Source organism: Urocampus carinirostris, chromosome 11 (genome assembly GCF_059441175.1).
Source record: "Urocampus carinirostris isolate Australia breed hairy pipefish chromosome 11, RoL_Ucar_1.0, whole genome shotgun sequence".
Classification (NCBI taxonomy): Eukaryota; Metazoa; Chordata; class Actinopteri; order Syngnathiformes; family Syngnathidae; genus Urocampus; species Urocampus carinirostris.
Genome location: NC_142359.1, coordinates 311,284 through 323,030, shown reverse-complemented (window position 1 = coordinate 323,030; position 11,747 = coordinate 311,284). Strand labels below are relative to the sequence as shown.

General features: G+C 47.6%; 1 protein-coding gene across 1 annotated transcript; it reads left to right on the top strand.

Moving 5' to 3' along the window:
- The first annotated feature begins 4,987 nt into the window (after positions 1-4,987).
- kera (keratocan) lies at positions 4,988-10,070 on the top strand. Its single transcript, XM_088348117.1, has 3 exons — positions 4,988-5,147; positions 5,560-6,434; positions 7,853-10,070. Exons 2-3 carry the CDS (start codon positions 5,561-5,563, stop codon positions 8,014-8,016), a joined length of 1,038 nt encoding a protein of 345 aa, XP_088204243.1. The 5' UTR covers positions 4,988-5,147; position 5,560; the 3' UTR covers positions 8,017-10,070.
- The last annotated feature ends 1,677 nt before the right edge of the window (positions 10,071-11,747 follow it).

The following is an 11,747-nucleotide window of genomic DNA, read 5'->3' as shown; positions in this document are numbered from 1 at the left end:
TGCCACACCATATCGTTTTAAGACAAAATTCATCAAAATTGCCAAACCCGCTCTTCAGACAAAAGCTCATTTGTCAGGACCAGAACGGAGACAGGACCCATTTGCGTTACGTTTCTCTCAGTTTTATTGGGAAGAAAGGTAAGGATTGCACCCGCGTTCCGATGATCGCTGGGCGCAGGAAGTAGGTCGCTCTGAACGCGGAAGTGGATCTTCCGTAGCGAGCGATGGCGGTGTCAGGGGCAGAAAACGGGTCAGTATTCGGGACTAGGAGAGCAAGACGTGGTCGGGGTCGGAAACAAGTCGTAAGCCAGAACGGGAGGGTAGACGCGGTGGGAATCAAAGCAGGTCGTAGCGGGAGACAGACAGGAGCAAAAAACGGGACAGGCGTGAATCAGGGTCGAAAAAGGCTTGCCTAGTATACGCGGAGATTCGCAGACGGACTGACAACAGGGGATTGACAGGACTGGGTTCAAATACTGATCGGGAGCCAAGCAGAACCCGCGTCAGTTGGTGCCAAATGAGCAGGCACAGCTGAGTCACAGCAGTAATCATGACAAAATACAAGATGGCTGGCTCAGGAGTGGGGGTTTTTTCCATTAGATTTGTTAAAAAACCTTGATAGATAAAACAATGACCTGATTAAGAAAAAGCAAATGAAGGAAAATGAAGCCAGTGACTCAAATTTGGAGACGCTTGGAATGATAGTAGCAGCAAATCAACACAATTTCATGAGCAGTACTATTTTATACATCCATCCATTATCTGCACCGCTTATCCTCAGTAGGGTCGCGGGGGTGCCGGAGCCCATCCCAGCTATCTTCGGGCAGTGGGCAGGGGACACCCTCAACTGCTTGCCAGACAGAGACTGACAATTTGTCCGCTCATTCACACTTAGGGACAATTTGGTTAGGCCAATCAACCTGACATGCATGTTTTTGGAATGTGGGAGGAAACCGGAGTGCCCGGAGGAAACCCACGCAAGCGCGGAGAGAACATGCAAATTCTGCACAGGAAGGTTGGTCGCTGGATTTGAACCATGACCTCAGAACTGTGCCGCACACGCGCTAACCACTGCGCCGCCGTGCTGCCCATAGTAGCAGCAAATCAACACAATTTAATGAGCAGTACTATTTTATACATCGTTATGCCTTTAACAGTTAGCGGGCCGGATTAAAAACCCCGAGGGGACTGGTGCGCCCCACAAGCCGTCATTTGCCCACCCCTGTGGTGCGGAACCGTATCCAAAGCTCTAAGAATGTCTGCAATTCTGCATAGTTAGAGTTGAATTTGATTGGGACTTGGTTTTGGGCCCCATTTCACTCGCAGGCTGCTGATTGAAAAGGTTCAAGTTGTACTCCTATTTCAAATGTACTTGTTAGCGTGCGTATCTCGGCATTTCCAAGCGCATAGTATGCAAAGAGAGCCAACTGGCGTGAGGAGACGACAATTCTGCATCTTCAACTTTTGTGGCTTGTGTACTCGTTGACACCGTTTGCGGTCGGACCAGCAAATGTCTTTTTGTGGTTTGCGTGGAGTATTACAAAAGGCATTGCTACAAAGTCCTCACAAGAATATATTGTCGACAATGCTCTTTAGTTGATGGTTGTGTTGTCTTTTCTCATATGGCAAAGACAATGTGGAGAATTTTGGGTGGTATTGTCATGAGTCTGCCCCGTTGGCGCCAACAGCCACGGACCCTGATTGGCTGTTGGACTCTTTTTAAACTCCCGCCTTCCTGAATGAACTCGTCAGATCGTCTGCGAACCTATGCTCCCAGCTAGGCAAGCTTTTGTACTCTCCGCGCGATCCTGCCCTGTTTCCTGCCTGATACGTGTTGCCGACCTTTTTCTGGACCCGTTTCTGTTTTGCCATCCTGGCCATCGACCTGTTTTCTCGCTGCTAACGACGACCCTCGCTGGACACGTAAGTGCCACTTCCGCGTCCCTGCTACCTGCTACCCGTGATCGACGACCATCGGATCATGGACGCGAGTCCTGTTCTCCTTCTTAATAAAAACGGAGTAAAACGAACGCCATTGGGTCCCGTCTCCGTTCCAGGTCTGTGACAGGTATAGATAGCTGTCAGCTCCAAGTTATTTCCATTTTGTGACAGGTTGTAGCTCTCTGCAGTTGATGGTGATGTTTGTGGTGATACCTTGGTCCATCAATTTTTTCTGTGCTGAATTCCATCCCTTACTGTCTTGATACGTGCCCAGGCATTTATCCAGATCTCTGAGTTCCTTTACTTTGGTTTTATTTGGTATTTGTCACTCGCTTGTTTCAGTCTTTTTTATTGTTGTTTGATATTCTGTGTACAGCGACCCTGGGTGTCCTGAAAAGGCGCTTTGAAGTCAAATGTATTATTAGTAGTAGTAGTAGTAGTATTCAAATGTCACCAGTCAACTCTTGAACGCCCAATTTGATGTACAAACCCTGGGATTTAGCGGAGAAGCAATCTGAAGAGAGGTGAGTCTGTTGCCGCTTCTGCCCTGGCGCAAGTCAGCGGGGATTATCCTGTTGCATTGCGGCTTCTGCCGTCATCGCTGGAAAGGAACACATGTTTAGGAAGCAATTAGCCCAGCCGGCCGGCATTGAATTAAGTCCCTTCGGATTAAAAGTGACCTCACGCCAACGGGCCCGTGTCTCCCAATGGCTTAGGTGAAGGATATTGGACATTTGCCGCCGTTCCTCCCAATTTGAAATCAAACAAAGACAGAAGAGTCACTCGGCTTCAAAAAGGTTAATGACACCATTTATAGGTATTGTAAGGTTTTAACATTTATTCAACTGAAACCTGACTCCAAAGACACTTCACGCGTCTTGTCTAAACCCTTACAGTTGGAGCATGTTCAAGTCGGAGAAATGATTGAGCCGAGCGCCGAATATAGTCACATATTAGTTTATTTAGCCTCATCAAAGAGTTGAACAAATAGGATTTTTCTGCCGTGCCAAATTTACAATCGTGTGCAGAAGACGACAGGGTTCCAGGGTCTTCCCGTCTTATAACCCATGCCGATGAAATGTTCACGCCCCATGACCAACCATGATTTGAAGAATGGGAGGAGGGGTGATAGGTTATCAACCTCCCTACAGAATGGTGCCAGGCACATACTCCACCACTGCAGGCAATATGATAAGTCATTGTAATGTGCACAGAATGGAAGAAAAGGCACATTCCGAGGCAAAGCGCGGTTCACGACACCCTTCTCTCAGAGTTTGCCCTCATAAACTGGGGTCAGATTTTAGAACAAGTATATTTGACTTTACATAAGATAAAACAGCGTATACAATAGTATGTAACATCAGCATTGAATGGAAAATGCACAGAGCATTGACTTGTGTGGAGCTCCCTCAGTAAAACATCTCATTTAGATCATAACAGTTTCCAATTTTAAATGAACGGAAGTCCACAGTGCACAAATCATTTTTTCTACAAGAATAAACAAATTAAAAGAACCTACAGATATATAAAAAACGCAACATCCTTTACCTGCAAAGAGCCTTTAATGCAGGGGTCTCAAACAAGACAATAGTTTGGAGTCCCGGGCATAATATGAAGCTTAATGTTTCTGCAGCCTGCGCAAGCTTGATATGGATGCTAACGAGCTAATATTTGAGATTTATGTAAATCTGCCCTGCAAGACAATTAGCTAGCGACTTCCTGGTTTGATCCACGGCAGTGAGTACTCATCAGAGACTATACGTTTCAACAAACAACAGATTCAATGAATGCTTCTTTTCAAACTCATCGCAGAATATCTGATTTAGATTGAAAGGATGGGGTGGTCAAAGGAGACAGTCCCTGCTGTTGAATTGAGGTTTAAAAGACATTGGATGTATTTCACATGGAACTTTAGGTGGGTTTCTGTCACGCTCTTTTGGGGCCAACTGCCTCAGACTCTGATTGGCTCCCTGTCACTATTTAAACCCACTCCTTTCTGTCACCTGTGGTCAGTCTGTCTGCGAACCTCAGTTTACACTAGGCAAGCCTTTTTCGACCCCGACTCCCACCTGTTTTTGCTCCCGTCTGTTCCCTAGCTTCGACCTGTTTTTGATCCTGTCCACGTCTACTCTGCCGTCCTGGCCTACGACTCGTTTCCGATCCCGACCACGTTTTTGCTCTCCTGTCCCGGCGACTGACCCTTTTATTCAGTTTCCGACACCGCCATCGCTCGCCACGGAAGTCCTACTTCCGCGTTCAGAGCGACCTGCTTCCCGCGACCAGCGATCAACGGATCGTGGGTGCAACCCTTTCCTTTCTTCCAATAAAACTGAGAGAAACGTAACGCAAGTGGGTCCTGTCTCTGTTCTGTTCCTGACAGTTTCTGCCTTTGGAAACCCGATACAGTCCGATCTCCATCAGACCCCAGTTCCGGAGGACCCAAAGGAAATTGAGTTTGAAATCCCTGCTTCAATGCATCACAAACTAAAGCATGTAACGTTGTTTCTTAATTTTCCAACAACAGTATAAAAGCAACACATAATGAAATGTGGATTCTACGAATGGAATGTGAACAAAACAGGTTTACTCAAAATTGTATTTCCCCATTGATTTAGGATCTGGTATCTCTAAAGATGTCTGCCCCGTTGGCGCCAACAGCCACGGACCCTGATTGGCTCCCTGCCTCTCTTTAAACCCCCACCTTCCTGTCATCATTTGTCGGATCGTCTGCAAACCTACGCGACACGCTAGGCAAGCTTTTGTGACTCTCCGACTCTATCCTGCCCTGTGTTCTGTCTGATTCCCGTTGCTGACCTCTTTTCTGGACCCGTTTCTGTTCTCGCTCCTCCGCCCTGGCCATCGACCTGTGGAAAACTAAAGTTTAAGACGGAATACTGCGCAGATGTTGGCGACACAAGCTTGGCAGTGACCCTGGAGGATTTGTGAGATCAAGTGCAAGCGCAGAAGATTTAACCGGGTCTAATCCTCTGCAGGACAGGTAGAGGTGTGGTGACCTCCTTCTAAATGGGCCAAGTCTCGGGTCTTGTGGAGGCTTAGCACCTGAATCCTCATTGGTTCGTCGGGGGATGAGGAACAAATTGGGGTACTCTGGTAGTACAAATACTGGGGGGTGAGCAGTATAGCCTCACAAATTGGGAAGAGCCTGAAGAACTTCTGCAGGAACTCAACTTTCGTCCAAGTTGGAGGTAGGATCTTAGGGATATCCTCAGTGTTGGATTTTGGTGACAGCTTTGGTAGGAAAAGTGGGAGAAGATCTCTTCAAAGAGATGTTGCTCAAGAAGTCTCAAAGGGCTGTTCTTCTTCTTGTTTTTTCTTTTTCTACACTTTGTTCCTCCTTTTGTTCTTCCTGGTGTTCTTTTTCATCTTCTTCTCTATGTTCTTTTTCCCTTTAAATTGCAGATGTATTCATAGCTCTGCAAAATACCTGATTTATACCAGATTTCTTCTTCTTCTTCTTCTGTTACTAGTGATATTGGAAAATTTGGAAATCCTTAAAAAGTGCTAAGATCTGGCCATGGAAATCCTGAAGTTAGAGAACCACTGTGATAGACAGTTATGCTCCATGATCTAATATCTGTGCATTTCTTTGTCTTGTAGGATGGCCATCAAAATGAAAATCTTTCTGAGTCTTCTCTGTGCTTCATCCCTGCTCAGGACAGTCCTGAGTCAGGACATGTCCTATGAAGAACTAACGACCCAGCTCCAAATGTGCCCTCAGGAATGCCGCTGCTCTTCCGACCTCCCCCGTGCGGTCTACTGTGACAATAAAGGTCTGAGGAGCATCCCGGCCATCCCTCCCTTCACCTGGTACCTCTATCTCCAGAACAATCAGATCCAAGCGGTCTCGGCCGAAGCTTTGCGCAACGCGACCCTCTTGCGTCTGGTGAACCTGAGTCGCAACAAAATAACCAGCGAGGGAGTGGAAAGAGGCATCTGGGACGCCATGTCGCATCTGGAACACCTCTACATGGACGACAACCTCTTATCCTGGGTGCCCTTCCCTCTCCCGGCGAGCCTGGAGCTGCTGAGTCTCTCTCGCAATCGGATCTCCAAGATCCCCGACGGGGTCTTCTTCGGGTTGGAGAAGCTGACCCTCTTGGACCTGCAGGGCAACAAGCTGATGGACGATGCCGTGACTGAGGTGAGCCTGAAGGGTCTTAACAACCTGGCACAGATCAACCTCGCCAAGAACCAGCTGAGGAGCATGCCTCTGGGTCTGCCGCCCACCACCACCCAGCTCTACCTCGACGGCAACAATATCGAGAAAATCCCCTCCGGCTATTTTAAAGCTTTGCCCAAGGTGGCTTTCCTCCGCTTGAACCACAACAAATTGGGTAGCGGGGGTATTCCCAAGGACGTCTTCAACATCTCCAGCATCCTGGACCTGCAGCTGTCTCACAACCTGCTGACCGAGGTGCCCGCGATCTCCTCGGCCCTCGAACAACTCTATCTGGACCACAACAAGATCAAAAGTACGTTTCCGTTTGGCAAAGTTGATGAAGTGTATTGTCTTTATCCTCCTTGATGATATCCGGTGTTGGGCATCTTACTTTAGCTTCTTCCAAAAAGTAACTGAGTGAGTAATTGAATTTTGCTATAGTAAAGCTAACAAGTTACCAGGGAAAGTAACTCTTTACGTGACTTTAAAAATAAGTTGTTTTATGTCAATTTGAAAATTGAATACGCTGTATTCGAGTCATTTGATAGAGAAGAACAGATGGGTAGTTGTGTTATAGAACCTTCTCATATTTATTGCAATTACATATTTCAAGACCGGAACGGAAACAGGACCCACTCGCGTACGTTTTATTAGAAGAAAGGGAGGGGGTTGCGCCCACGATCCGGGGATTGCTGGACCCGGGAAGCAGGTTGCTCCGAACACGGAAGTGTCACTTCTGTGGCAAAAAAAAAAAAAACAGGTCAGAAGCCGGGATAGAAGAGCAAGAACGTGGTCGGGATCGGAAACAAGTCCAAAGCCAGGAGAAGAGAGTAGACGTGGTCGAGATCAAAACAGATCCTAGCGGGAGACAAACAGGAGCAAAAAACGGGACAGGCGAAAAAGGGCTTGCCGTGTAAAAACAGATTCGCAGACGGACCGATAAAAGACGATTGACTCGACAGGATTTAAATAGTGGGGAAGCCGATCTGTCAACAAGTTGCAGCTGGCGCCACACGGGCGGGGTCAATTGGGCGCCATGGCAACCGTGACACAATAGCAACAAATGTATTCTTCACGTCAAGTGCAACAAAATGAAGCAGTAAACAATATCGTAAAAAAACAAAAGGCATGTAAGTGCTGAAAACGTAATGTAAAAACACACACACAAACCTACGTAAACATACACAATAATGTCCGCAAACATGGACAAAGACGTACGTAAACACACTGAAAAACATACATCAACACAAACACAAATATTGACGTTAAAAACACACGAAAATGTAAGTAAATGTCAAGACGAGAACGGAAGCAGGACCCACTTGCGTTGCGTTTCTCACAAGTTTTATTGGAAGAAAGAGAAAGGGTTGCGCCCACCATTCGGTGATCGCTGGGCGCGGGAAGCGGGTCGCTCTGAAGGCGGAAGTGGATCTTCCGTGGCGAGCGATGGCGGTGTCAGGAGTGGAAAACAGGTCAGAAGCCGGGACAGGAGAGCGAGTCGTAAGCCAGGAAAGGAGAGTAGACGTAGTCAGGGACAAAAACCGCTCTCAGCCAAAGACAGACAGGAGCAAAAAACAGGGTCAAAAAGGCTTGCTAGAGTTAACTGAGGTTTGCAGACGGACTGACAAGCGGTCATCGACCCCGATTTTTAATCGTAAATGAGGGCAAGTGCACGTGAGACACAAATAAATCTGTATTTTCACGTATCGATTTTTTTTCCTACGATTTCAGGCATGAGTGGCTCCGGCGTTTGCCCCACCGACCTGGATGAGGCGAACGCCAACGAGAGCGCGCCGCGGCTACGTTACCTTCGCCTGGACGGCAACCGCATCGAACCGCCCATCCCGAGGGATGTCGTTCTGTGCTTCCGTCTCCTTCGCTCCATTGTCATCTGAAAATCCGTGACTTTGAAAATTCCCGACACTCAAAATCCGATCAGGCAGTTCGATGGACGACTCGTTGTGCCTTGAACCTACAAACGATTCAGCATGTTTTTTAAACGGTTCTCGGACAAGTTTTTGAACCGAACGTCATTTTTATATGCTGTACCGTCTTAGATTATGAAAATCTGTCACTCGGTATGTTGTCACTACCGCACGAGTTTTCCAGCTCGATTAGTATTATTATTCCTTCCTCACATCGTGACTTTGGTCATCGTACAATTTGTTGAATTGTTATAAATTGTCAAGAACCGGAACAGGGGGAGAACCCAAATGCGTGACATTTCTCACACAAGCTTTTATTTGACGGGAAATGGGGCAGTCGTTAACGCCAGTGATTCGGCGATCGTTGGGCGGCCGTCCGGCGTGGAACGACAGGAAGTCGGAGGCCGACGAGACCAATTGCCCGAACAGATAACGGACAGATGGGGGCGATACCGGACGGACAGGATTAATATCGAAACATGATATCAAATTTAAACCGGACAAACTAGACAGGAACAAAACCGGAGATCGATATTTAAACAGGACAAAATAGACGGGAACAATACCGGGCAGGAAAACAGAGTCAAATCCCACATCTTGCAGGTACAGAGGTTCGATGACATACTGACAAAGGGTGAGTAAGAGCATTGAGCTTAAACAGAAGGGAAGCCAATCTATCAACGAGCCGCACGGGCGGGGCCAATTGGGCGTCATGGCAACCGTGACAAATGCATATTTTAATGAAGTATTTACAAGAATATATCCTGTCTGTGTACTACTCCTGCAATGGCCTTAGCCTTATCTTATCATACAACCTTGGAGATTGAGCCGTGTGCGGTTTTAATCTCTTGTACAACGAGTTCTCTTTTTTTGCCTCGTAATATAAGTCCCATGTTTCCGAAGTGCTGTCAGGACCAGAACGGAGACAGGACCCACTAGCATAACGTTTCTCTCAGTTTTATTGGAAAAAAGGAAAGGGTTGCACACACGATCCGAAGATCGCTGGTCGCGGGGAGCAGGTTGCGCTGACGCGGAAGTGGTATTTCCGTGGTGGGCGGTGTCGGGAACGGAAAAAACAGAAGAGTAGCCGGGACAGGAGAGCAAAAAAACGAGAGGAGAGTAGATCAAAAAGCGGTGCAGCTAATGATCAACAAACGGTTCGAAGCCGCGGAACAGACGGGAGCAAAAACAGGTGGGAGTCGGGTTCAAAAAGGCTTGCTTAGAGTAAACTGAGATTCGCAGACCGACTGACAAAAGGGGAAAGATCGGAGCGGGTTCGAATAGGGACAAAGAGACAATCTGAGTCCGAGGCCGTTGCCGCCAAAGGAGCGGGCACGGGTGACAAGTGCAGTGGACAGCACATCGGCCTATCATAAAGGTCCAGGGTTCGAGACCGGGTGGAAACACGTGTTAACCTGCGTAGAGATGGGCGCGGTCAGGCTATACTTGCCCAAGACACACCACAGCATATAGTGCCCCTGTGTGGGATATAATCAACCAACCAATGTGAGTCCCAGAAATGTGTGTTAGAGCTTCATGTTCCATTTGTGAAAATCCATGAGCCTTTCTTCCGATTAGAAAGGAATAGAAAGAGTCTTTTGGTGGAAGAAGGCTCTCCTGATCAATTGCTTCGGAGTGCACTCTGCTTATTTTATTTTGTAACTTTGTAATAAAGGTCCTCAACTCAACCGCTTCTTTCCTCGGTCCAAAATACTGGGTCCGAATCCCAGAAGACACGGATCCCTACGCCAACAACGTTTATTTGAATTTAAAAGTGGAAGTGGACCCAAAGGATTTCTTACGATCGCGGTGTGTGTGCCAGGAGTGGTCCAAACAAAGTCTTTTGATTATCCATCCATCCATCCATCCATCCATTATCTGCAGCGCTTATCCTCAGTAGGGTCGCGGGGGTGCTGGAGCCCATCCCAGCCATCTTCAGGCAGTCGGCAGGGGACACCCTGAACCGGTTGCCAGCCAATCATAGGGCACACAGAGACAGACAACTCACTCGCTCAGTCACACCTAGGGACAATTCGAACCAGCCAGTTCACCTGACATGCATGTTTTTGGATTGTGGGAGGAAACCGGAGTGCCCGGAAGAAAGCACGGGGAGAACATGCAAACTCCGCACAGGAAGGTTGGTCGCTGGATTTGAACCCATGACCTCAGAACTGTGCCGCACACGCGCTAACCACCGCGTTTCTGTGCTGTGTTTTGATAACTATGGTAAAATGTAGTTTTGAAAGCCAAATCTCAAAGTGGGTCGCCATTTTGAGACTCGGTGTTGACAATTTTGCTAGGAATATAGCTACCAACTGATGAAGGTTCCCTGCTCATCAGCTGAAACCTGAGTAACTGTCAGAGACCAGGAACAGAGACAGGACCCACTTGCGTTTGTTTTACTCAGCATTATTTAGAAGGAGGAAAGGGTTTGCGCCCACCATCTGGTGATCAGCAGTCACGGGTAGCAGGTCGCTCTGAACGCGGAAGAGGCACTTCTGTGGCGAGCGAAGGCGGTGTCGAGAGCCGGGGAAAAACAGAACGATGGCGGGGACCGCGGAGCAGAAACGTAATCGAGTTCAGAAAAGGGGTCCGGAATCAGGACAGGAATGAGAGGAAGACGGGGGTTCGAAAAGAGATAAACAGCCAATCAGCGTCCGAGACAGGAGCCGACTCATGTGCCTCGCATCAGTAATCGGATTCAAAAATTCAGATTCCGATTCAGATCTACTTTATTGTCATTCTAGTACACGTGTATACAGAAGGAAATGTCGATACATCTGACCCGCACAGTTTTTTTGAATGTACAGATATAAATAAATGTTGTACTGAGTTAGAGTATCGAAGTACTGATAATATGCTAAATCATTTATAACTATGTATAGTATGCATACTATGTGTAGTATCATGACAGTAACATCCAAATCTTAAAATCTCCTTCCCCAAATATGGATTTAATCATGTGGCTATTGCTACTTCCAATCTCATCTCATCTCATTAGCCGTACCGCTTATCCTCATTAGGGTCGCGGGGGGGGCTGGAGCCCATCCCAGCCATCTCCAGGCAGTGGGCAGGGGACACCCTGAACGGGTTGCCAGCCAATCGCAGGGCACACAGGGACAGACAACTCATTCGCTCATTCACACCTAGGGACAATTTGGAGCGGCCAATTCACCTGAAATGCATGTTTTTGGAACGTGGGAGGAAACCGGAGTGCTCGGAGGAAACCCACGCAAGCACGGGGGGAACATACAAACTCCGCACAGGAAGTCTGAAGCTGGATTTGAACCCACGACCGGTTCCCATGAGATGAACTGTGCCACACAAGCGTTAACCACTGCGCCGCCGTGCTGCCCTTGCTACTTCCAATAAACACAAAATGATTGTATATGCAGTGGAGCATATACAATCATATTGTAGTTTTGATTTCAGGAATTCAGATCAATAAATGATATTTGTGTATTGATCACTTTTGTACGCAGAGACATTGGTAAGTAGAGGTCCCGCTCTATGTGGAAAAGTTCTTGAGAGGATACTCTTGAAAATCTCCTGCGGATTTGGGCCTTTGATGACAAAGTTTGCGCTGGTGTATAGTGAGGTGCTTATTCCTGGACCTGGACCCCCTGCCCCCCTTCTTCTACCCACCTTCTCTAAAGGCAACCCGCGTGGGTCCATTCATCCTCAGTGCCGACCTTCACACT

Bases quoted from the DNA above. Each gene is read 5' to 3' on its own strand.
- kera (XM_088348117.1), top strand. From the start codon at position 5,561: ATGGCCATCAAAATGAAAATCTTTCTGAGTCTTCTCTGTGCTTCATCC. The intron at 6,435-7,852 runs GTACGTTTCCGT...CTACGATTTCAG, and splicing joins GGACCACAACAAGATCAAAA to GCATGAGTGGCTCCGGCGTT.